This window comes from Ambystoma mexicanum, chromosome 1p, assembly GCF_040938575.1.
Source record: "Ambystoma mexicanum isolate Mex_15411 chromosome 1p, UKY_AmexF1_1, whole genome shotgun sequence".
NCBI classification, from domain to species: Eukaryota; Metazoa; Chordata; class Amphibia; order Caudata; family Ambystomatidae; genus Ambystoma; species Ambystoma mexicanum.
Genome location: NC_090921.1, coordinates 208,447,571 through 208,474,426, shown reverse-complemented (window position 1 = coordinate 208,474,426; position 26,856 = coordinate 208,447,571). Strand labels below are relative to the sequence as shown.

At 44.9% G+C, this 26,856-nt stretch overlaps 1 protein-coding gene across 1 annotated transcript in view; it reads left to right on the top strand.

Moving 5' to 3' along the window:
* Positions 1-26,856, top strand: part of LOC138471386 (vomeronasal type-2 receptor 26-like) — a 60,525-nt gene that overhangs the window by 7,431 nt on the left and 26,238 nt on the right. The window contains exons 2-3 of the mRNA XM_069609049.1: positions 5,189-5,416; positions 9,742-9,865. Coding sequence (XP_069465150.1) covers positions 5,189-5,416; positions 9,742-9,865 — 352 coding nt within the window. The remainder of the gene's footprint in view (positions 1-5,188; positions 5,417-9,741; positions 9,866-26,856) is intronic.

Below are 26,856 nucleotides of genomic sequence, written 5' to 3'. Positions count from 1 at the left end.
AGTAGTCATATACAGAAAGCAATGGTATTGGTAATGTGTAAAGTCGAAAATCAAAATATGCTCTGACATTAGGTTGAAGGAGTCACTTTAACTTTATCACCACATAGTCAAGGAATCTGTGCGGTGTGGAAGCGACTTAGCCCCAAATGCATTTGATAAATTAACACAACACAAATGCATTTGATAAATTAACACAACACATACGTGTTTTGCTTACTGTGGACAGGTGACAGGTGGTCTGACAACAGAATAACTGAGATTCAGGGACCACCTAAAATCGTAACGTGATGCTCTTCTGTCCTCTCTCCTCCCTTTTGAGACCCCATTGCTCTTACTTGGTAACTTTAATCTGATATGATATGATATGATATGATATGGTATTTGTAACGCGCCTATACACAAGTGTTTCAAGGCGCGACGAGGCAGGGAGGGAGGGAAACAAGGGGAAGACGGACAAGCGATCCTACTAGGCCAGGTGTCATTCAGATCGCGCAAGTGCAGAGGTAAGGGGAAAAGGAGAAAGTGCAGGGGGAGGAGGTGGGGGGAAAAGTGCAGTACAAGGTAAGTGGCGTAATAAAATAATAAATGATAAATAATAAATAAAAAGGGCCAGCTGGTGGCAAGTGCGAGGTAAGTGCAGAGCAAGTGCTGGGTAGGGGGCTGTAGGGATACAGTGACAGTCCCACAGTGCAGGGGGAGCCAGGGGGGCAGTGCAAGTGGAGAGTGGCTGGGCCCTGGACCGAGGTCGCTGAGAGTGGCCCAGATGCAGGTTAAGTGCAGAATTCAGTGGGGAGTTAAGCAGGTTTAGCAGGGGAGAGGGAGAGAGAAGGCAGAAGCGAAGAGGAAGCTTCTCTTCTGTTCCTCTCATATCTCTTCTTGACTCTGTCTTTTCTCTATTTCGTCTCCTCCCACACATACCTCGCTTCTATGTCTTTTTCCGCTTTTTGAAGGTCACACAAAAAAAGACTGATTTATTCCGGTCCATTGTATGCAGCCTGCAAAAAGCTGGAAAAAGCACATAGAATAGGCATTTATTTTTAATTTGGGGATTTCAACCCCCACACCCTCAGTCTCACCGTAGTACACCACTCCTCCACCCTCACCCACAATGCATAGTTTCTTTTTCACCACTCCCCCACCCCACACACAAACACAGTTCCGTTTTCAACACTCCCCGACCCTTTGTTCTCATACACACAATGACACACACAGACACACACATACCTGACACTCCCTGATTCCTTTTCCGGGGATTGCCACGCCTTTTGGCTCATGCACGCACTCGGTTGCATCGCAGGGGTTGACAGTTTGATTTAGAAAGACCGCTCTGTGGGGTCACAGATTGGTATTTCTAAATCTGACTTTTTTTAATCGTTTTTTTCACTTAGGAGTCACACCTCTGGTTCTTGTTTAGACCACATTATTATCGATCCAGAAATTCCCTCTCCTCCTCTAATACTTCTCACACCTTTCTTTTATTTTTAATTCTGCTATTTCCTCTTTCATCTCTGCATGAACTTGCTTTCTCTTCTGTGTTTTCTGCTTTCACCTTTTTCTCTTCAGCCATCTCTGATACTCTCGATTCTCTCAATCCTGCTTCTCTGTTTAGTCCTATGCACACATCTCATCAACCCTGGATGCTGCCTTTACTTAGTTCACTACATCGATCTCGCCACCGTGCTGAGTGCTATTGGCAAAAGTCCCTTTATACTACTTACAATGCTGCTCTACTCTACTCTCCCGCCTTCCGATCCTGCCACCACCTCTTCCCTTTCTGCCTCTGATTTGGCAACTTACCTTTCTAATAAAGTTGACCTCTGCCTCTTGTAGTCCCACCTCTTCAACCCCTCCTGCCACCAATTCTTCTCTTCCTCTGTCGCTTATTTTCTCTCTTTCTCTCTCTCGCAGTCGCCAATACTGCTATCTTTCTTTTAAAGCCTATCCTACTGAAGCTCCCACTGATCCTCTCCCCTCTTTGTTAATTCCCAAGGTTTCCCCTTTTCTCCTCCCCATTCATATCTCCCTCTTTAATGCCACTCTCCCATTCTCAATCTCTCACACTATTTTCAAGCATGCCATCTCCTATTCTTAAAATATCCTCACTCGATCCCTCTCTACCCACTTATTTCTGACCCATTTCTTGTTTTTCCTATTTTTCGGAGCTCTTGGAAAGTATTGTCTATTCTGAGATCTCCTTAAATAGTAACTCTAACTGTCGCCTCCCACTTTACCAATCTGACTTTCGACCTTGTCATTCTACCAAGGCTGCTATTCTTTCCGTTACTAAACCTTTCTTTCATCTTGCTATTGCACTCGTCTCTAATGGTACTCTTAGATCTGTCAGCAGCGTTCTGCACAGATCACTCCCTTCTGCTTCTTTTTCTTGATTCTCTTAGCTTTAAAATCTCTGTGCTTTAGTGGTTCTGTTCTTATCTTTGCAACCGTACCTATCTCTTGGGTGTGTGATTCCTCACTAAAACTTCCTCTTAGTCACGGTGTGAACCAAGGCTGCTCTGGGTCCCCTTCTGTTTTCTCTGTGCACTACTCCCCATGCTTCTATTATTTCTTCTTTTGGTCTTTCTCGTCAATTTTACATGGAGGATTCTCAAAATCTTTCTTTCTATATTTCTTTGCTTTCACTCCTGCTATTCACAATACTATACCCTCCTGTCTTCTGGATATCCACTATTGGATATCCAACCACTTTCTTCACCTGAATCCCTCTAAGACTGAGGTTGTTTTCTTTCCTTCCACTATTATCCCTTGCCCTTGCCCTCCCAACTCTCTATCATTTCTGCCTAAATCCCTCTTTATTTCTTCATATGCACACAATCTTGGTGTATAGTTTGATTCTTCTCCTGCCCTTTCCACTCAGATTTCCTCTTTTGCCCCTTCTGGCGTATTCATCTCTTCAACATTCGGAAAGGTGGACCCTTTCTCTCCTTCCAGGCCACTAAGCTTCCTGTATCCTCCCTCCTCTTCTCTCGTCTGGTCTATGGCTACACTTTTCTTCTTGGTCTCTCCAAGTCTCAGTTTCTGCTCACTGTTCCGCCCATGCCATCTACCGCTTCCATTCCTTTTCCCTGTTGATCCTGTTTCACTGGAACGCTCTTCCTCTTTCTCGTGGGTCACTTTCCTCTTATCCTATGTTTTGTTTGGACTATTTTTCTCCCTCTAATTAATCTCATTGTTTCATTGATTTGTATCATTTTGTAACATATTTTGTACAGCGCTTTGGCGTAACGCATTATACAATCCAAATATAATACCAATATACATGGCTTTATGAATGTGACCAAGGATTTGTTCTTGATCTTTCCTCCAATTGAAACTTCAGACTAGGTCATTCAGTTGTTTGCAATTTATTGTGTCCGCTTTACTAATTAACTGTCCTAATTAAATAGTATTTTAAGCAAAAGTCTCAATGAGTGATGAGGGCATGTGGGGAGAAAACATGTGGGTCTGAATTGAGGTGCACTGGCATAGCTTTATGGTATGTGGGTGGGAATACTTCAAGAGCAGGTAATGCTGCAGGTTAGGGCTGTGATGCACTGGCAGAGCCTTTAGCATGGTGTTCGAATATTGGACGGTCATGACGTGAGCACTGGCAAACCGTTACCTATCCAGGGGTTCAACACATAACTTTTGTAATAACCTACTCATCTTTAACAAGGGGTGTCCACACAGAGTCATAACTCCTATGATACCAATTGTTGCTATTCCCCCAAAGGACTAGCTGGATGATAATATCACACAATTCATGGTGAAAGACTTCAATGTTCCTCACAATGCTGTATCATGCCAATCTATGGCAACACTATTAAGTTATGAAGTCAGCGCCCATAACTTATGACAGAAATGTAAGATGGCCTGGTATGTGCACCTTGAAAATATCTTCCTCTTCTTCTTCTTCTTCTTCTTCTCAATTATCGGAGGCGTGGGCGGACCCACGCAGGCGTTTCCCCATCCTAAAGGATGATGTGCGCCAGACCCACCAATCAATACTTAGCACACATAAACTCACAACTCCTCCCACCGCCCCGTCTGCCTCACAAAATCCAACATCACACTGCTCTTCCTCCTGCCTCTCACCCCGTCACCTCCCAGCAAAGCCCTCCCACTCAGCTCAGCCACACCCAGCGCAGTCAACCGAACCCTCATCAATTCTCTCTTTTCAACATGTCTCTCACACCTAAGCAAAACATGTCCCACAGTCTCAGGCACCCCACACACCACACAGTCCCTCGACCCACGCTTCCCCACTCGAAACAGACAGTCATTCAGCCCCACATGCCCTATCCTCAACCGATTCAGCATCACCTCCTCCCCCCTCCTCCATTCCAGACTCCCTGCATCCACCTTCACTGACACTTTCCCACAAACACCAAACATCCACCTGCCCTTCACCCCACTCACCCACCTCTCCTGCCACTCATCCATGACCCGTCTCACCATCACAGCCTTCACCTCATCCACACTCAAAGGCAACCTCACATAAACCGCTCCCCTCTTCATACCCTCACCCACCGCCAGATCCACCAACTCATTACCCAAAATGCCACTGTGACTGGGAACCCATGCCAATTCCAAATCCATTCCCCCACGCACACACTGATCAATCTTCCTCTTGATATCCAAAATCACATCCTTCCCATCACCATCCCCTGCCACAATCGCCTGCAACCCACTCAATGAATCCAAGAACACCACCACCTTCTCATACCCCAACTCGCACACCCTATCAATCGCCAATGCAATCGCCGTACAACTCAGCCGTACAGATCGACACATCATTCGTCAATCGTCTCACTCTATACTCCCCAGTGCTTTCCAGATAATACGCCATACCCACTCTCCCAGACACAGGGTCTTTCGAACCATCCGTGAACACCTTGTATCCTTCCTTTCCTGCCAAATACGCCTGACCCAAAGCTTTGATCTCGCCCCGCAATCCTCTCTTCTTCGTCTTCAAATCAACTAATAAAAAAATGGTACCATATATGATTTGGTAAAGAAAAAAGTTAACATGTAAAAGCACCAGATAACATGTGGATGATGTTCTAAAACATTATATAGATGATTATTTCTGAAAAGTAATGGGTTAAATATCATGCGGAAAGTATGTATACCATGTAGTAATTCCATTACACGGTTTGATGCACGACATCCATGTGCTTTTCGACCTTAGCTCCTTCACTACATGAAGAAGGTGCGCTTCAAGAACACGATTGGCGAGGAGATATTCTTCGACAGCCATGGGGACCCTCCGACCCGATATGATATCATCCGATGGAAGGTGGAGCCTGATGGGGCCATGAAATATGTGAAAGTGGGGCACTTTGACAGCCGAACAGTTGAGGGCCAAGAGCTGCTGGTCAATGCCAGTGCCGTGCCATGGAAAGCAAGCACTAATGAGGTACTGTGAGATGCCATAGCATGCTTTTCAAACCTGTGACATGTGTTCCGTTCACTGATCCAATGCACAAGGACACCTGTGAAGAAGCAAATGTCCCTTAGTGAATAGGGCCCAATGAGTGGAAATGTTTACAGGTTGGGGACCTTAGGGACATTGCCTCATTATGAGGTGGGCACAAAGAGATACCGGGCACCCTTAGCGGGAGACACAAAGGGTCCATGTAGCAAATAACGGTACTGCAAATTGCGGGACCGTTATTTGCACCTACCCCATTCTCATTGAGCCCTATGGGGGCTCAAATGGGAATGGGGAATGGTATTTTCAATGGGGACTTACCGGTCCCGCAAAGGTCCGACTAGACCGGTAAGTCCCCATTGAATGTGGGCATACTCGGTACCGTTATTGGAGGCAGCCATGGCGCTATTAGCGCCAGAGCATTTCAAATAGGCAGGTGTCTTTCCATGGATGGTAGGGCTGTGGTAGAGTTAGACACATGGCAGGCATTTTTGACATGTGACTGAATGCTCCGCCCTTCTCTCTTTACAGGGCAAATACCTCTATGTGATTCTACCACATTCCCTTTAAACCACTCTGCCTCTGTCTTGAGATCCACATTATTTGTTCCAATACCCCATGGTACCCACATTATAGTACTAGCTTGTTATTCTCTGCAAAGTAAAGCCTTTCATCCTTCTTTCGAGTTTCAGCAAAGTTGTCCAAGCCCTGGTCATTTTCCACTTGGAGAGTAGAAATACCTTAGTTGCAGGTGCCCCTTTGGCCCCTCTGAAAGCAGTCCAGCACACTGCAATACATCTCATCAAAAGACCAAGATAATTGAACCACATCGCTCTCCATCCTAAGGGAGCTACACTGGCTACCCTTTAATGTATTCATCCTGTTCAAGACTGCCTGCAACACCTACAATGCAGTAACAACCGAAACACAACTCTACTTGCCAGACAAACTCACCATGTCTGGCGTCCAGTAGACCACTAGAAGCACAACATTATCAGGCTGAAAACAAAGAACTGCAAGTAACGTAAACAGGCCACAGTCCTTTTGCTGCTATCCACCTTGGCTTTGCAAAGCGTTGCCAACACAGATCAAACTGGCCTCCTCCATCCTACACTGCAAAAAGGACCTGAACACCCTACTCATCATAGAACATCCCATCAATCGATGATCGTGCCACTCAATCCAATTCCCCCCTTAGACCTTCCCTTACTCATCCCAGCTCAAATACTACCCCTGCACCACACTTGTAACACCCTGGTTGTGTCTTTCGCTTCTTATCCAAGTTTGCACTATATATTAAACACATTCATATATACATGCATGCCACAGATAGCACAGAAATCACTCAGTCTTAAAGATAGTTCAAGGGGTTTTATTTTTTTATTTGTATGGCCTAGGACCATTCCTCTCTCTCTCTTTATCTCTCTCTCTCTCTCTCTCTCTCTCTCTCAGCTTGTATATAGCCTCCACCCTAACCCAGACATATGTCACTCCTGGTTAGTGCTACCGACTGTTTGCTCCTACCGTCTAATTGCTGCAATGTACTAGGGTGTTTCTCTAAGTGGGGCTATCTACACTCTGTCAGGGTTTCGTAGCTCTCTCTACTCTATCCAAGGCTTAGTATTATAATGAGAATTGGAACTTTACCTTGCACTTTACTTGCTCGGTTGAATTCAGGCTAGTTCACGCATGCCCACGCTTACCTCTTCTTTTCCTTTTCTTTTTCACCGTCCTCCTCCTCCTCCCAGCATTCTGGCGACATCCTTATCTCTAATCTGGTCACCACCCCCCTATCTTGGTCTGACCACTCTCTCCTCTCCTCCAACCTGCGTCCCCTTGGCCCTCTTTCCGATCCACCCCAGCACTGCCAGCCTCTTTTACCGTCATCCGACCTATGAGGCGAGTGTCAGTCACTGCTTCCCCCCACTTTCATCCCCCTCACACTCCGACCAACGATTCTCCCCCTGACTGTCATTGCTAACCGTCACCTCTCCATCTCTAACGTGCTTGACATCCTTGCCCATGTTATGAGGATCTGCCTAATACCTGCCTCCAAGAACAACAGCTTTTATGACTTGGTTCTAGCATCTCTGAAACACAAGTGCAGAGTAGCTGAACGGAAGTGACAGATCTTGGGCTTAACCTCTGACAAACTGGCCTGCCCCCTTCTACAAAGGCAACATTGCTTCTCTATCTGTTTGAAGAAGCAGGCCCACATCCAAGCCTGCATCTCTGGAGCCACTAACACGGCCAAACTTTTCAAAATCTGCAAGGAACTCATCCACTCCCATCTACACTCCCGCCCCAGCCTCCCTTGGCTCCTCCCCGTCCACTCCCCTCTCTCTCCTCCCCCCTGCCCATAGCACTGGATGAGGTCTCTAAAGTGGTCCACTCTATGAAGGTCTCCTCCAAACAGGTGCACCCCTGCTCCTCCAGAACCATTAAGGACAACATCTCCTCTCTCGCACCAGCTCTTGCAGACTTGTGTATCCAATCTTCCGCCACTGGCTCTTTCCCTCTATCCCTCCAGAACTCCTGGGTGTACCCTCTCCAAAAAAAGCTGTCTGCAACCCCTCCTGCGTGGGTAACTATCATCCTATTTCCACTACCCCCTTCCTGGGTAAACTCCTGGAGAAGTTGGTCTTCCCCCCAACTGACCCTCCACACAGATGTTTTTGGTTGCCTCCATGACCAGCAACCTGGATTCTGGGCATCCAGAGGCACGGAAACTGCTTTCCTGTACACCCATGAAACCAATGCTTGCAAATCTTGACTCCAGTTCTCCCACCATTCCCATTCTCCTTGATCTCTCCTCTGCTTTTGATATGGTCAACCATTCCATCCTCATAAAATGACTCTTTCACACTCTCAGCATCACTGACCAGGCACTGGATTGGCTGCCGTCTTGTTTTACGAACCGCCCTTCCCAGCTGCAAGTGTGCCCTTTCTCTTCCACCACCTCCCTTTCTACATATGGCATAGCCCAGGGCTCTATCCTATCGCATTGCTCTTCAATATCTATCTTGTTCCTCTTGCTCAACTGATTTTTTCCTTCTCGCCTTATTTCCAGTGCTACGCCGATGACACACAGTTTTCCTTCGAACTTTCCTCTACTACCTCCTCCTCTTCCTCCTCCCTGATCCCTGATTGCCTCTCCACCATTCAGGCATGGGGTGCAGCCAACGATCTCTGACGTAATTCCAGTAAGACAATGATTCTTCTGATTGGGACACATGCATCCTCTTTTTTTCCTACCCTCAGGTCACCCTCCTTGGGCCCTCTACTACACCATCCTGTGAGGTAAAAAATCTCAGGGTCATCTTCAACTCCGCTCTCTCCTTTATCCCTCACATAATGGCTCTGGATTCCTTCCTGATAGGCTTCCCGCCCGTGGCTGAGGGGGTTCCAGAACACTCTTGATATGACCAGCATACTGGCCTTGTCTCACACAGCCGGCAATTCCAACATTTAGGAAATGTGTTGTCCTGGTGCAGCCTCCACTCAGCCTACTCCAATGCTACTACTTCTTCAGCAGTGGATTGCCGCAAAAGAAATAAGCAGCTGGTAGGCAGTGACCCTGTTGACGGCTCCGAATGGTGCAATTTTGATATCTCTATTACAGAACACGGGGCACACCAGCAACGTTAATATAACACTTAATTCCAAAGGCGTCTTTGTTGATAGGCCAATCAGTGATCAGGTGTACTAGGCTTCCAACTCTGCAGCATATGTCCTGTGCTATCTGGTGACACATATGCAGCAAGGCACAGGACTTCACCCCCTTCAGAACTGGTGTCACAGGTGAAAAACCTACAAAACATATGGAATTTATCATCTTTCCATCTTGTATACCATTAAAAAATGAGATTTGGAGATGTGGCTATGGAAGGGATCAGGGGGTGACACCAATCTTCTATGTAGAGTTATGGAAAGTGTTTTGATGGGAATTCGGCGGTGTGCCATTTTTAACATAATATTGTCTTAAGTTTAGCATTCAGATGCACTCGCAGGCAAATCCCAGTTATGGATCAGGCAAGATCACTAAGCAATGTGAGGGATATGTTTCCTGAAAAAGTAAAGGGTGGGTGCTTCTTGGATGGGTTGCAATCCATTGTTATAGAGTACCTTTATGTTGATTGCAAAAGTCAGGTGGCACCTGAGAAGCATTGGAGGGACAGTCTAGTGTGACGGCTTGCAATAATGTGCTCACTTACCAACTCTGTCTGAATTTCACTGTTCTAGACACATGAGCGATACCTGTGAACGTCTTGAGGCTCACTGCATATGTGTCTTTCTTCACTTGGCACCAGATTCCTCGTTCTGTGTGTACTGAGAGCTGTGTCCCGGGATATCGCAAAGCGCTTCAGAAAGGACAGCCGGCCTGCTGCTTTGACTGCATCCCATGCTCCGAAGGGACAATTTCAAATGAAACTGGTGAGTTTCTCATGCCAACAGAAATGTTCTTCAGAAGAAATCTTCCTAATTACGAAGGTAGTTGAAACACACATCCACCCTCTCTTTCATCCCTGTAGCTTCACCCTGCTTTCCTCCACACACTCTCCTTTAATATTGTACATTGCTTTCAGCTTTTCAGTAACACCGCTCCGGCACCCTCTCTTTCAGCTATGTCCACTGTTGACATCTCTTTCAAGCTTTCCTTCATCTATCTCTTTGCACTTATATCCTCTAAAGTTAATTGATTGCCAGTCCTACCTGTATCTCTCTTCACCTATTTCTATAGATACATGTCAAAATATCCATCTTGAGCTGTGATACATTTTCTGATGGGCGCAATATAAGAAATTATACATAAAAAACATATTTCCTTTCACTTTTTACTACAGTAGAAGCCAAAAACTAAATTAACAATGGTGACAACAATCCTCTAACGAAAAAGGCTTGGTGTGCCTCTTGCAAAGATAACTGGGTTTTATTTCTCATACAGAAAGGAAATAATGTGTCAGTGGGGGCATTTAAACCCAACTGCCATGGAGCACACTTATTAGTTCAAAGGAGATGAAACATTCTAAAGGACATTGTCATCACCTATGACGCATACAGTATATAGGTAATCGTTGGCAATCCCCTATGTACATACCGCTGGCTCCTTATGGGATGCTGGTTGATTACTTGTAGTTTCTTTGTGCCGTCCACTTCCAAGTGATCTTGGGCCTTGCCACCTTAGGTTCTAGAAACATGACTGGCGACCCTTTTGAGAATATGTCCGTTCCTGCGATGACATCACGTGATGTGCACCTGGTAATTAGACATGGTCTCAGTGGATACTCTTGAAGTCAAATTGGCCCTCTGAGATGCAAGGTGCTCTTTTGGATCCCAGAGACATGCAGGCGACCGAAAAAGTCCTCCCCGGCACTGCACTAGATTTATTGGCATCACCCTGTGCACCTTGTTGTTCAAATCAGTAGACATCCTAATCTATGCTCCCCCTTGGCAGCTGCCCCTTCCCGAGGCCTTCACCTGGGCCTCTCCAGGACCCCACTAATCAGTCAAATAGTGCAGGATTTAGGAGTTCTGCTAGTGGCCACGTGGCAGTTCAAACATCGTTACCATTATCTGCAGGGTGCTAGTGCTCTGTATCTGAGTTGGGCTATTTGGAAGCTCAGGACCTCTGCCCTGGCTCTCAGGATATTGTCCTTCAGGGACAGACACAGCCATAGCCGCACTTTGTTATTCACAGTCCTTTCTGATTGTACAGGCCTGCATCATGAGACAATGGATGGTTTATCTGTCCAGCTAGAAGGTCTCCTAGTCAGATGACTGGGCTGGGAACAGGGATGGGAAAGTGAATTTGTGCTGGGTGCCAGGATGCGCCATCGCTGTTACCGTGGCCTGGGCCTTCCTAGGGCTCAAACTTAACACTGCCAAGCTTCAGTGTTTTCTACCATGGGACGGGGCTGCCTAATACGTGGTTCATTTACATCACTTACTGTTATGTTCCCTAAACCCACGGATGTACCCCCTTCCCTGCGACCTTTCTAAGCCACTTACCCCACTACCATCATGCCCTACATGCTACCCTTATATCGCTTGTGGTTCCCCTCAATCTGCCCCTACAGCCGAGTTTTTTCGTTTTTTCGTGATCATAATATATTTTCCTCAACCCAACTGCTTTGTCGGGCAGGGGAGTTGGACATGCACTGATGCATCGTTGTTATTTTTCACATAGGCTAAGCTACAGTTCCGCAGAAACGCAAGTCGCAAGAAGAGCTCGTGCACATGCTTTCAAATGCTCCATCGCTACTAAAACCATGCCGACACAAGGCACTTATGTATAAGGACCCCTGTCGCCCACCGCGACCCCTGTGTTGTGAACCATATGCCACCACCCATGGACCAGACCCGAGTAGGCCTTAGCATCAGAGTAGGCCGCAAACTCAGAAGCCAAAGGCCCAGAGCAGCTCGGACGGAGCTGCACGGTACCGATCATGCAGAACAAATCCCGACAAGGGCCTCACAGCCAAGGCCACGAAGTTGCAACTTACACGCCGTTCGCCCAGAGCCAAGGTTACACCTGCTGCGGCTAACTGTCCCTCAGAGCTGAAATACAAATCAAATGCACCAAGGACCAGGTAAACTCTGGGGTCTCACATTTGGGACACAGACTGCAACAATGAAGTGACAAATTGGATGCTGGTGGCAGTGAGAAAGAAGCGCTCCTCCAGCAAATGGCAGACCTGTCCATTGTCGACCACTGACACTTAGTCACACATTGTTTCTAACATCAGGTACACTGTGAGCTGGGAGTGACGATGGTCCCAGGCTTGGGGGCTCGCAGATGAACCAAACAGGGCACGGGGGGCTAACCACTGACGGCATCACAACCTAGCCAATCACCAACCTTCTCCATGTAGCTGGTCTAGTGTAACAATTTCTAGGGACGACCCAAGCATACCACCTGACCTCTTCTCTACCAACCACTAACTCATCTGTATGTATCTATACTAACCCTATCACTCGGGGAGCCAACCTGAGGTGGCGTTAGGTTTTGGGGGAAGTTTTCCCAGGTGACACACAATGAGGCGTCACGTATGCAGAAAAAGAGCCTGCGAGCCCTCCCGTTCTGAGAAGTGTTTGGATGACCTGTGATCCCAGAACCTATCCCTGCCGTTTTGCCTAATAAACAGTGACGTCTTGTGACGCCTTGCTCTTGCGTGTCTCATACTCATTGGGGACTGCGGGAGGAGTTGGGGCCTCCCTACCCCCAGAGGTCTGCGGACGGCCCTGCCAACCCCTGGGATAACACCGACACCCTGGTAGCAAGATACCCAAATAACAAGTACCCTGCCAATCCCTAGGTAGCCACGGACCCATCGACCGAGAACCATTCCTTTGTATGCAGAAGGAAAAAGAGTTGGGGCTCTGATTAATAGTATAGGAAGGTGGCGTGGCATCCCGGTTGCTTACGGGAGCCATCTTGAAAGAGATTAATGATTTAAAAGGTCTAGATAGTCTATCGGAAGGCCTAATAACAGCAACATTAAGCTTGCTCCTATTTGCAAAAAGAGAACATCCCAGAGGCATCAGGACTCGCCTTTCAAACTCATTTAAAGTAGTCCCGTCAAAGTTCCCTGAGATGCTATCATTCCAATGACCAATGAATAGTGCCCTTAGAGAGGCATAACTTGCAGTAGTGAGAGGCAAAGGATGAATATACCAGCCCAACCCTTTTTCCCTGTGTTGCGGCAAATGCGAACAGATCCAGCAATTAGTTATGTTTAAGATCGCATGAGTCGCATTCATAATTAACAAAGGTGTGTTGTTGTGATAGCTCTGTCTGTGTTGGGAGTCCCTAGGAGATAGAGTGTGCAGGTGCACGAAAGGTGTAGACATAGTGGGAACACTCTGAGTAGGCAAAAATGTTGCAAGTGGATGCACTTCTTCAATGTGCCAAAAGCCAAGAGCAATTACTACTGTAAGACCGGTTAACATAATTACAAGAAAACAATACGTCCTCAAGGACCTTGTATTTGCCTGTCCAATGTCTTTGTTAGCCACACAATCGATCGGTTGCTCCGTACGAAAAGAGATAACGACAGGCATTGTTCCTCAAAGCTCTTTCCTGAAAAGTTCTTGCGAAAAAACACCATAGTCCGTTTGCTTAATTGAAGATAGTTTTTCTCGGTCCCCAGCCACTTGCTTGTGTTTCAGTGCAAAAGTGGCAAAGGACAAGCTCAACAGTCATTACCTGTGTGCACAGCTGTGCTGTGCAGTAAGTCTAGTGCCGTGAACGCAGATCGTACCTCAAGACTCAAGGTACTGCGTGATCTGCAAACAGTGTGTTGTTGCTTCTTGATGGAAGTGGAGAAATAGCGACAGAATCGTACAAGGGTGCAGAAAGATCCAGAGAACAGTTCAGAGACAAAGCAGCAATCTCCCCAGGCCCCACGGGCTCAGGAAGTGTTTCCGAACCACCCTTGATGTTCTTCAAGACTGACTGATTGATGGTCAGAAACAGAGCAAGTAGTTTTTTCCTTATCTTCTCAGTCGTGTGACAAAGTGAAAGGAATCCTCTTGATATGCGTAGCATGTACCCAGTGTCGTTTACCAGCTACTTGTACGGCAGTTTGTGTGGCCAACAGGACCTGAATTGGCCCCCTCCAACGTGGTGCGAGGCTGGATTCTCTCTCAAATGACTTTGTGAGCACCCAGTCGCTGGGTCGAATTCTATGACATGACCCCTCGTATTTAACTGGGAGGGCTTCTCGGTCGCAGTATTCATGTGGTGAAAGGGCTGTCTAAACTGCTGTTAGGCTGTGGCAAGTGAAGCGGAGTCGAGCTGCACACTCAGCGTTCATTCGAGAGGTGCGTGTGCCTTTAAGGGAGGAAGACCTGCTGACCGGCAGACCTTAAAAGGCCGCCTCTAGCGCCCTTGTGGCGTAAGCCCTGTAGTGAAAGGGCTGTCTAAACTGCTGTTAGGCTGTTTGGCGAGTCACGCCTGTGCAAGCGGACAACAGATTGCCACTGCCGCGTCTATAACACGGTCACAGAAGAGACGCGACAAAGATGAAAACGGAGTCTGCAGCATTATGTGCCTTGTGCAAGAAAAGTAAGTCGATTTTACACATGCTCATCAACGCGTGAAGAGCTATGTGCAGATGTTAATAACACTAATATCAAATTCAATAACTCTGGCAATATCGTCAATGGGGTCCGTGTAGATGCCCTGCACGATCATTCAACGCAAAGTTGTGAGGATGATGTTGGATCGGAAAAGGACCCGATGCTGATCTGTAAAGCTAGCGATGTTGGTTACGATCGGCTTCATGGAAATATTCCTCACCTCATGGACAGCAGCATTGCCGACGGACTAGGCCCCCGCCAGAGCTCCACACACTCAGATGAGCAGGAGCTCAATCACCGCGATCATTTACCTGTGGCGTCACCGGTCCGGGGTGGCGCGTGCACACTGTTGGATGTCCGGGGGCCGGCGTTGGAGTTGTGTGGAGGAGTTTGGCGTCTGGTTCCATTGGTGCTCCCAGCTGATGCTGGGGGAGGCGAGGGAGGAGGAGCCAGCAGTGGACCACGAGTTGGGTCGCAGACGGATGGCGATGTGCGCATGCGCGTGCATGGGACACCCAACATAGAGTGCGTGGTCCACTCCGTTTGCGAAGGTAGTCTTGTGCCGAGCCCGGGAGGGAAGGCTGCTTCTCCCTCCGGATTGGGAAAAGCCTTGGTTGGAGCGGTGGAGCTCGCTGGCGAGGTTCTCTTGACTGCTGAGAGGGGGGGCCTTGTGAGAGCCCGACCTCAGGAGTACTGGTTCCTCGAATAGAGTTAAGACCTGAAGTGTGCTCTATTGAGAATATCTCGGTGAAACTTCACGACGAGGTATTCTGCTCCTCGACGGATCATACAAATAATCCCAGTATACTGGTATGGCAGGTAAGAACATTAGCAACAGAAGAGTCAGCGGATCCCAGGAGAGATGAGCACCGTGATTCGATAGAGGTTGTGAATAACATATTGCATAACATGATTGAAATGAACAAAATATGTAGTAATAAACTGAAAAAGGGTAATGCTTTGCATGATGAAACACCTCAAACGCAGAAAGTAGCCCTGAAACGGCACAGCACTCAACTAATGGAGCCAAATGAGGATATTTGGGCAAATGTTCATTATAAACGCGCAAAGCAGTCCATATGCGCTTCAAATGAGAGGATAAGTGAGTCCTCCTTGCAGGACTTGTCATTCATTCAAATGAATTCACAAAAGAGAGCTGTGAATGTGAAACAGATTGAACACGAAATAACGTAAATGACCATGCAAAATTCACAGCCCAATAGTTGTATGAATTCATCAGCCAATTGTGAGCAATCTGACTAGTCCTTTATGGAACGCCCCTTTCCTAAAATAAGGAGGGGCAGATTCTCTAAGCAAAAGAAAGTAAAGAAGCGTATTACCACGGCCAAGACCATGGAGGTCAATGAGGTTGGTTTAACAACGGACCTACAAGCGACCATAATATCCTCACTTGCGATCTCTGTGGCCCCTTTCATGAAGCTTTATGAACACCTGAATGATTCAATGAAGGATTTTACAACTCTGATGGCTTTAGTGAACACTAAAGTTGCTCATTTGCAGCAAATCTGCAATCAATCTTCGTCTACAGTTAATGAAGGATTAAAAAGCTTGGATGTTTCACTTAAAGTTTTGTGCGAGCAAAAGAGAAATGACTGCTTGGACAAAAAGCTTTTTGCTGAAGTGGCCCGGGAAGCATTAGCTTTATTCAAACACGAAGGCCTGACTGGTATAGGACCCCAACGTGATAATGACCTAAATAGTATTAACATACAGGGAAGAAGTACAACATTACCTCCAACTGTGTGTACTGAGATAAAACAAGTGAATGCTGGAGGCAGTAGTGATGCGAATTTAGATATATTGGAGAAGCTACCTAATGAATCAGAGGTGTTTTCATCATCAACTCAGGCACATGTGATTGACCTTACTTGTAGCAAAGACCTGGTTCAAGTTAGTCAAGTTCACTGGAATCTAGTTGGTGCAGTGTTAAATCCACAAAGACGTGAAGTAAGTACCCCACTCGAGTGTGAAAAAACTGTTGATGTTTCATTTAATACGGCCTTTGAAGAGGCAAGGGCCTGTAAGAGACAGTTGGGTTTTGTCGAACAAAGGCCGTCAACATCTAACCTAGTGCTTCAGTCCAGTAAGGAAGAAAACGCGTTAACCACTAGTAAGGGTGCAGAGAAGCCAAATGTATTCTCGATTTTTGGAGGCACCCTGGTGAACTGTAAGAACCCAGGCAAACCTAAATCGAATTCCACAAAGATGGTTAAAAAATCAAATAATTTACTGAGTAAGAGAACCAACAAAAACACAGGAGCAAGAACATTTCTGAGGAATTTAAACTTCGTTCAAATAGTGACGAAAGATTCAAATAAACCCAAATTGAAAGAAAACATCCAAAGACTGGAACCGAAAAAGGAAGTGGTCCCTCTTCAATCTGTGAAGGAAGCTGTTAAACCGCAGGTTGACATCTCTGAAGAGCTCCTGAATATGTCTACATATGACAATATGAATGAAGCAGAGACCAAAAGTGGAACTGAAAAACGCACCCAAAAAACTCCCGTAGACATACAGGAGGGCGCATCCAATAATCGCCAAGTTGAAATAGAGTGTGATACATCCACAGTCTTAGGTTCGAGGGTTCGGATTTTGGATCAGACTGTGTCACCGCAGATGGTGAGAACAAAGATCGTTAGAACGTGTCACCTTGTAAATGAACCTGCAATTACAGAGGCAGACTATAAAACTCTGGGAAGACTGCCGTTCATGACTCATTATGAAAAAAGGGCTAAAATAAGTAACAGACTAAGAGATGTACAAACGAGTGAAAATCCCCAAATCAGCTTATTCAACGAAGGGAAACTAAACAACGATGACACTCGTAGAGCTGTGACTTGTTTGGATAGAACCTCCAACAGAAAAACAGAGGAAACTTCAGCAAACACTAAAATGGATCCTCAAGTGTTCTCCAAAGGAAGAGATAGAGGCAAGGACAAAAGAGAGAATGACATGGAACTAGGTTTTAAGGTGATGATTGAGAGGATTGACTTGAAGGATAAGCTGATCTTAAATCGCACAAACATCCTTAGATTATTTGACTTGATTCCCAGCTTACGTGCTATCATGTCTAAAGATGTAAAGATGGTTGAATTTCCTAATGAAAAGCGGAATGACAAAGTCATTCTTCATGTCTCTTCTTTATTGATAGCGAATACAATCATAGAGGCAAATGTTGCGCTATTTTCACTGGGATTCTAAGTTTACATGTTGGACTCACAGAGCCTGAATCATCATGCATCGGATTCACGAGATAAAAGAGACAGGTTAAGTTGTCTGCAGAAGACCACTGTGTTGCGCTCTTTGAATAAAAGAGAACCTTTAAAAAACCAATATTATGGAAGAAAGGCCGAAGGCTGGCGGTAAACTGTCGAGATTAATACGTGAAGGCAATTTGATTGACGAATCACTCTCTAAAATTATGATGAATAATGATATGAGTGTATCTGAGGCACCTAAAACAGAGATCAGAATCACCATAAGTGTCAATCAAGGTTCACAATTGTCAGTAGCTAACACACACAATTGTTTCAGTACAGGCAAGCACAATGGTGATTGGGGTTGGCTTGCTGCCACACTTAACACAAAAGATCAACAATAACACCAAGAAGAGTCAACCTTAAATGAGTGTTCCGTGGCCTTCTGGAACACGCAAGGCTTTATACATCTTTTTAACCCGAATTGGCTGGAGGGCTTAGCGGTTGCATGTCTGCAGGAAACATGGCTAACTGAAATGCCACTTGTGAGTAACTTTGAAATGTCTTTGAATCCAGCAATAAAACTGGCAAAAGGACGACCGATGGCGAGGTTGTTAACATTGGTAAACAGGGCTTCGGGCTTTAGGATCTTAAAGTCCAGTAACCACTCCCCGTTTATTCAGGAAACGACAATCACAAAGCAGAAATTGGGTCTTGAGAATGATGATGAAATAACACTTTTGAATGCTTACTGGAATCACCAGAAAGTAGGTAAATTGGAATTCATAGAGAAAATCATGGACATTTTGGATTCCCTGCAGGAAGGGAAGGCAAGGGCAAACATCCTGTTATGTGGCGACCTGAACATTGATCTCTTTAAACTGGCAACAGAAGACAAAAAGGTGCTTGCCAGTGATTGGCTTGAAGAAATGGAAATTAGGCAACTGCAAATGTTGAATGGAAACACAATTGGGGACATGCCACCTGCCTCAACGTGGCAGCGTGCCGATTCTACATCAATAATTGATTATGTCTTTGTGTCAACAGATCTGCACGCCAGAATAAAATCCTTTGAGACCAAGAAGCAAACAAATAGTGATCATAATATGTTAATAACAAAACTTATTATATCACCAAAGGAAGGTCCGTTGAGATGGCAACATCCTATCTTGGCTACTGCAAATAGGGTGAGACTGCGTCTTGAAGAACAAGAGGTCGCTCAGTTGTCAACAGCTTATTGTCAGGACAAAACTGAACTAGAATATGATCAACTCCTGTTTCAATTGAAGACCAAGAACGCAGGGTCAAAAAATGTAAATTTAGTTCGAAAACACTGGTTTGAAACCGAAATTCAGAAACATAAACGGCAGATGCGACGGGCCATTCAACAGGCCCGCTCTGCAGACTTGAATACTAGAAAGACGCAAATTAGAGAAGCCAAACAGTTTTACAAAAATTGGCTGAAGACCCATATACACCTCACTCTTCAAAATGATGCCGAGACAATGCTATCCATTTTAAAGAACAAAAATACAAGAGAGTTTTGGAGGATCACAAATAACATGCAGGCACCGCAAAATCCGCTGCAAACGTGTCTGGTGACAGAAACAGTATGGACCACTTATTTGGAGGACCTATATAGGGTCAATAAAATCATGGGGGGTGAGATAAAGCCAACATTTCCACCCCGAATCCTTACATACTGCAAAGATGACATTGTGACCATGATAATGAGGGCCAAGAATTCAAGAGCTCCTGGCCCGGATGGCCTAACGAATTACACCATAAAACAACATCCCGAGATTTGGGCTGAGATATGCGTAGCACTATTTGAAAGAATAAACAACTTAGGCAAGTCTCCCAAATCATGGAAAACAGCGATCATTGTACCAATTTTTAAATAAGGGGACAGGACAAATCCGAAAAACTATCGACCAGTGGCTTTGCTAGAAGTGTTGGGCAAAGTTTATGCCACTGTCCTTCGACAAAAATTGGTTCATTGGGCTGTAAACACGGGTCATGTTGATGCTAGACAGGCTGGTTTTGTCAAACAAGTTGGTTGTTCTCTAAATTTACTACTACTGAATTTGGCAAAAATGGAGGCCATGAAAACTAATACTGAATTATATGTGGCGTTTATCGTTTTTTCTAGCGCCTTCGATACTGTTGACCGTGACCTTCTGCGGGCAAAATTGCGGCAGTGGGGTTGCCCGGAAGATCTTGTATCTGCGATCCAAGAGCTCTACACGGAAACATCTATCAAGATTTGCTTGGATCAAGCTGGAACGTTGTCATCAGCAGTACTAACAGGCAAGGGTGTAAAGCAAGGCCGTCCTCTTGCTGCAGCCATATTTAGCTTGTTTATTTCAGACATTGGTATCTCGATAGATGCAGTAAGTTCATTCCCGCCGAAAATAAATAGATCACACATAAATTGGCTTTTATATGCCGACGATCCTGTTATGATGGATTTGACACCTATTGGCTTACAGAGAAAACTTGATGCCATTCAGAAATATGTAAGCGAGAATTGGCTGTTGATTAACCCAAGTAAAAGTGAAATCTTAATATTTAAGAACTTGAAAGGAAGATCCTCGAAAATAGCAAAGAAGTTTAGATGGACCTTAGGTGGAGCAACATTGAGGACTTTGCAAAGTGTGAAATACTTGGGAATGACACTAAGTTCCTGCATCAACGGTGGTCCCTGAATAGCGGACACTAAGAGGAAATGTGTTCAGCTATCCAGTCAAGCGCTAATTGTGACAAAGAAATTCAGGAAGTTCTCTCTGGAACCATTAAGGTTGTTTTATCAACAGAAGGTCATTCCAGCACTGATCTGTGGGGCCGAAAATGCTTTGGGCTGCACACATGAATTATGGTCCTCCTTAGAGAATCAATTCTGGACAAAGGTACTGGGCCTTCCAAGAGGAACGACGACAGCATGAATTAGATAAAAACTTTCCCTTATTTCACTTCAGGCCAGTATCACTTGGAACCTGTTATCCTTGTTTCGAAAGACGTGCGCACAGGAAAAAAATTCTCCAGTTTGAAATTCTCCATAGTGCAACGGACAAAGGTCAGAACTTAGTGGCTATGTGGATACAAAGATGTGAATGTTTATTAACTGAATTAGACATCAAGATAACCATGCTACACAAAAATCCGAATGCTGTAAAAATACAAATTTGGGGTGCAGACTGGGAGAGAACCTGTGCCCAAAGAGCTGTAGCGAAAATGATGACAGATGTACCAGCTGAAGCTCACGCATTTAATACGGCACAACGCTACATTAGTCTATTCCGAGACCCCAATGCACGTAGACACTTAATGTTATTTAGAATGAACTTATTTAAAACCAAGGAGCGATTACAAAAGTGGAAAGGCAATAATAACATGAATCTTATGTGTAGATTCTGCACAAGGGAACCGGAAACATTGAAGCTAGTTCTTTTTTGCATCAACCTCCGCAATGAAAGAACTTTACACCTGGGACCGTGGCGTGTTAGCCACCCCTCCCTATGTGCGGGTGATTGGTGGGGCCACATGTTTAATGGAAACGATTTGAAATTGTTACTTCCTCTGACACACTTCTTAAGAACAATCGAAGTGAGACTAAGTTTGGTTGCAGTTGTTTAGGAAGTAAGCAACAGCTAAATGGAGTGTTGGGGTAAACCGAATGTTGGAGAGAGTAGGTGGACTTGAGGAACATGTGGAATGATGTAAAACGATGTATGTTACATGCTGCTTGTTGATGTGTTTGGAAAAAAGATTTTAAAGGTTTGTATAAACCGTATAAAATAAAAATAATAAAAAAAAGAAAAGCAAATTATCCTCATCCTTTAAATATCTGGGCTTGGGTAGATTCCAAATGTTAGCTGGCATCCCCATGATGATTTTGTACGGGGAGAGTCCAGTTCCAGTCTGTGATGTTGTCCGCATGGACAGTAGTGCTATAGGTAAGGTGTCCAGCCATTCCAATTTTCTACTGGCACAGACCTTAGCGATTTTATTCTTCAAAATACCATTGTGGCATTCTACAAGTCCAGCACTTCGAGCGTGTCTAGCCGAATTGAACCGTTTATCAATCTGTAATCCTGCACATACTTGCAGAATAACAGCAGCAATAAAATGTGGACCATTATCCGACCAGATGACCCTTGGCAAACCAAACCTAGGAAAATATTCCTTAAGCATGGTTTTCGCCATTGTCATTGCTGTGGCATCTTTCACATGAAATACTTCAACGCACTTGCTAAAGGCACACATAACTACCAAAATGTACTTATAGTTGTTACAACGTTCCATCTCGATGAAATCGAAATGACTCACTTCAAAAGGCACAGAGGATGGACCAAAACTACCCCTCGGTGTCGACGTACCCTTCTCCGCATTATGCTGTAAGAAAACCATACAATTCTGGACAAAACGCTCAGCATTTTTTGAGATGTTAACATTTTCCCAGACAGATATTAACATTTTGCAGATCTTCCTAGCACATATATGAGTGGGACCATGGGCCATTGTAATCATAGCAATGACATATGCATCGGGTAACATTCATCTTCCTTTTGAATTATCTACCCAACACCCTTCCTCATCCAATTTTGCCAAACCCTCAGCCCATTGTTTAAGTTCTTCTAGAGTGGCATCTGCTTGAATATTTTTAATCGAGTCAATCCCTTCATCTATAATACAAGTGTTTGTGGCTTCCTTAGTAGTATACATATCTGAGTATAAATCAGTAGCAGTCTGTTTAGCTATCCTGTCAGCAAAGCATTCCCTTTTCCTACATCATCTATTACTTTCTGATGTGCTGCGCACTTCATAATTGCTAGTTGAGTGGAAAGCGCAAGTGCTGAGAGTAGATGAACTTTCAAGGTGCCATGTTGGATTTTCGTTCCGTGTGAGGTCAAGAAACCTTGTCCTGCCCATAATCTACTGAAGTTGTGAAACACCCCAAAGGCATACTGGCTGTCAGTAAATATATTAACTCTGAGCCCTTCGGAAAGTTCACAAGCTCTGTGGCCTGCGCAGAGTAATGCAAAATTCTCTTGGTTTCCATGATCGTGCTTAATGTAGTGATGGCATAAGCATCAGTGGATGTACCATCCGGAAGTTTGAAGCAGGAGCCATCGCAAAACAGCTCCCCTTGTGGTTCATTCAAAGGTGTATCTTTCAAATTAATCCTGCCTTTAGTTTCTTGTTTTGTAGTATGAAGGCAGTCGTGTGACCTTTTGTCACTGCAAGCAATATCTTGCGGAAGAGGTAACAGTTCAGCCGTATTCAGTATGCAACACCTTTTAATTTGAATAGGCAGTGCAAACAAGATCAATTCATATCTTGTTAATCATGCGGAAGTAAGGTGTTGTGTTTGCGTTCTATTTAATAGAATATTTACAGAGTGAGGTACCAATAAGGTTAAAGTATGGCCTAGGACCATACCCTCGCTCTACTTTACAGACGCAGCAGCAGCAGCGACAGGTCTCAAACATATCGGCAAAGCGCATACAACAGGATCAAGGGTGGAGGAAAAGTAACCGCACGGTCTATTCTTCCCCCATGTTCCTGCGTTAACACAGCCAAAGCACATCCATCACGTTCATGCACATACAACTTGAAGGCCTTATCATAATTTGATGTGCCCAAAACTGGTGCTGAACACAGTGCAGTCTTGAGCAGATCAAAAGCTTTCTGCTGTTCCAAGTTCCACGGTAATGGCAAAGAAATGCCCTTCTTTTTCAATGCCAACATTGGTTTGATCACTAGCGAAAAATTAGGGATCCACTGTCTACAGTACGAAGCCATTCTTATTAAGGCTCTGACTTCCTTTGGTGTATTTGGGACAGACATGCTAGAAATCATAATCCGTTCAGGTGTCAATCTTCTTCCCTCCTTTGACAGGATATAGCCTAAATAGGTGACTTCCTGTTGACAATACTGAAACATTTTCAATGAGGCCTTATGTCCATGTTTTGCAAGATGAATAAGCAACAACACAGTGCCTTCCTTACAAGCACTTTCTGAATCTGCAGCTAAAAGAAGATCATCGACATATTGCAGCAATGTACAAGTAGTAGGTAACTCAAGTGTATTGAGCTGCTCTTTCAAAACACTACTATAAATGCTCAGACTCTCCGTGTACCCTTGTGGCACACGGGTGAATGTAAACGAGTGTCCCCCTAGGGTGAACGCGAACAAGTATCTAGTATCCTTGTGTATAGGAATGCTAAAGAAGGCATTCTTAAGATCCACAACACTGAAATGAGAAGCAGAAGCTGGAATCATTGTTAGTATCATCGTTACGTCAGGCACGATTGGAAATTGTGGAGCAACAACCTTATTGATAGCGCATAAATCAATAATGAAACGGAAAGGAATTGCATTATCCCCTTTCTTATACACCTGTAAAATCGGACTATTGCACAAACTTCCAGCAATTTCTTCAGTTACTCCACGATGATCAAAATCTGAAACTATACACTTCAAAGCTTGCTCACCCTCAACTGAAATCTTATATTGTGGAATTTGTGGCAATTTAACTCCGGTTTCAAAACTATTTTAACAGGCTCAATTTGCAAAATACCAACATCATTGTCATCAATCGCTCACAAACACGCCTGAACATCACTAAATTCTGGCGGCAAAGGTCTAGTCAGAAACTGTGAGACAGAAAATTGCTGTGGTGCAATCGTCAAACGCACTCCGTCCGAAGAACAATGAATTACCGCATTTAATTCTTTCAACAGATTCAAACCCAACAAATTTTCTCCACAGTTCGTTGTCAGAAGAAATGGACAGTGATCCGTAAATGGACCCAGTGAAATTGGTACCGGCAAAGAAACCGGACTAACCACTGGCGTACCAGAAAACCCTAAAGAAACATTATTCTGCCCTGACAGTGGAATGTCTGGAACCCGTGAATGATCAATGGAACACTTCTGTGCCCCTGTGTCTATCAAAAATAGATGCTTCATATTCCCCACCATCATCTTAATGTAGGGACCTTTCTGATTAACGGGAATAGGTGATGGTTCCAGACCCTGCTTCGGGCTGTCCCAACGAAACAATATATCGTCGAAGAGAAGATCTTCAGAAAGATAGGCAGTGGAAGGATTATCAAAGATATTTCTGTTATCTACATTAGGTTGCTGATTATTTTGCGAAAATGACTGAGAATTTTGAGAAAACTGGCTCCTTCTAGGATCCCATGCCCCAGCGTGGCCTCTGGGTCATCAAACCCAATTCACCAAATGTGTTATTCGACCTTTGTTGGGGGATCGGGCATTGTGCTCGCCAATGACCCTCTTGTCTGCAATAAGCACATTGGTTCGCATGTACACAACCCAATGGCACATTACTTTGTGGAACAAACTGACCTCGAAACTGTGTACTACCCCCTCTAGGCCCTCTAATAAATCTGCTGCAATAATACCTTCGTTTTCAGATGACCCTTTTTGTTTTCACCAGCCGTCCTTTCTCTATCTAGCCTAACCAAGTTAACCCATGTGTCACCTAACCCCGCTGCATCATCTACAGTCCTAATCTGTTTCCATAAATCAGCAGGTAGAATCACGGAAACAAGTCTATAGGCCTCATTACACGGTAGGCAGTAACCATGGCGCTATTAGCGCCATGGTTGCCGCCGGTATTTTACCGTGTCCGCCTTGGTGGATGGCGGAATTACCGCCCTACTCGAAGGTGAGCGGGGCGGTAATTCCCCATTCACCAAGGCCCTTGCCCATTCCCATTTTTGCCCCCATAGGGCATAATGAGAATGGGGAAGGTGCTAATTACGGTATTCCCATCCCTTTCGATGAAGACATTCTGATCGGGAATACTTTCTAGATTAGAGAGTAGCTAAAACAGTACACTGTTCACCTTTCTCTATACATTGTCTAGCCCATGCATTCAAATCTCTCTTCCTCTCTTTGGAAACTGTATTTCGAGTTACAATTTTTGATTCAACACTCGCTCCTTAATCAGCTGTAAGTGGAGCAGAATTACTTGGGAAGGAAAGTGTAGACAAATCCTGTATACCAGGTAGTGGAGATACTATCACTGTCGCCAAATACGGAACCGAAACAGTCGGTAAAGGTAGAGGTACAGACAGAGGAACAACAACAGGAAATGGAGCAATAACTGGCAGCGGAGGAACAACAGAAAAAGCAGGAATAACTATGGGAGGAGGAATGATATCAGGAAGAGGTAAGACAGCAGGAATAGGTACATAAGGAGGTGATGCAGTTGCACCAGGCCTACTTTCATTTAAGAGTTTATCGATTAGTTCATCTGATGCATGAAAATCTTTAGACGGATATATTTTCTGTATATCAAGTTGAAAAGCCCTATCCATATTTCTAACAGACTCTGACTGTTTTTGCTGATCATACAATGATGCCTTTTCAGAGTTTGACATATGCCGACGTGCATGCTTCGCTTTACTCTTAAGTTGCTGCATAGCATCCTTTTTCCAATTTTGTAATACATCAAATTCTGCAGGTCTAGCTTTTTTCTTTTACAATATAGATTCTGAATACTCTATTCGGGAAATCTCAAAGCTACCATTGATTAGCCACTGAAGTTCGGAAGCATGTCTAGTCTGTCTATGCCAAATATCATTGAATACTATTCTACCAATGCCGTACTTACTGTACATAGTACATGCCGACGACCCCTTCTGTAGTGCCGGATGGCCAAATTCCATAGATTGTCTGTCTCTGCGGAATAATGCCCTGAAACAGGCAGACAATTTCCCAGGCATGTCAGATTACTGTTGTTACCTGGCACCGATTGTCTAGCGAGAACAAAACTACAACCAAATATCAGGATACTTAGGAATCAGGGCACGACTCACCTGATTCAAAGGACCAAGGGAGGTCCGATCGGATTACAAAGGACAACAAAGGACCCTCATGGTTGGTGATTTCAGCAAAACTGCCCACCTCGATTTATATGGACCCTCGTTAAGATGCCATCTCGGACTGCTTGCACCGTCCAGGGATCGGATCGTGCAGTACTGATGAGGTGTCGTGTCTCATCCATAAAGGGTCCTGCTTTCTCACCGTCCGATCTCGGTCCGATAGCCGCGTCAACCCTTCAATGAGGTGGCATCAATCTTGAGGGTCC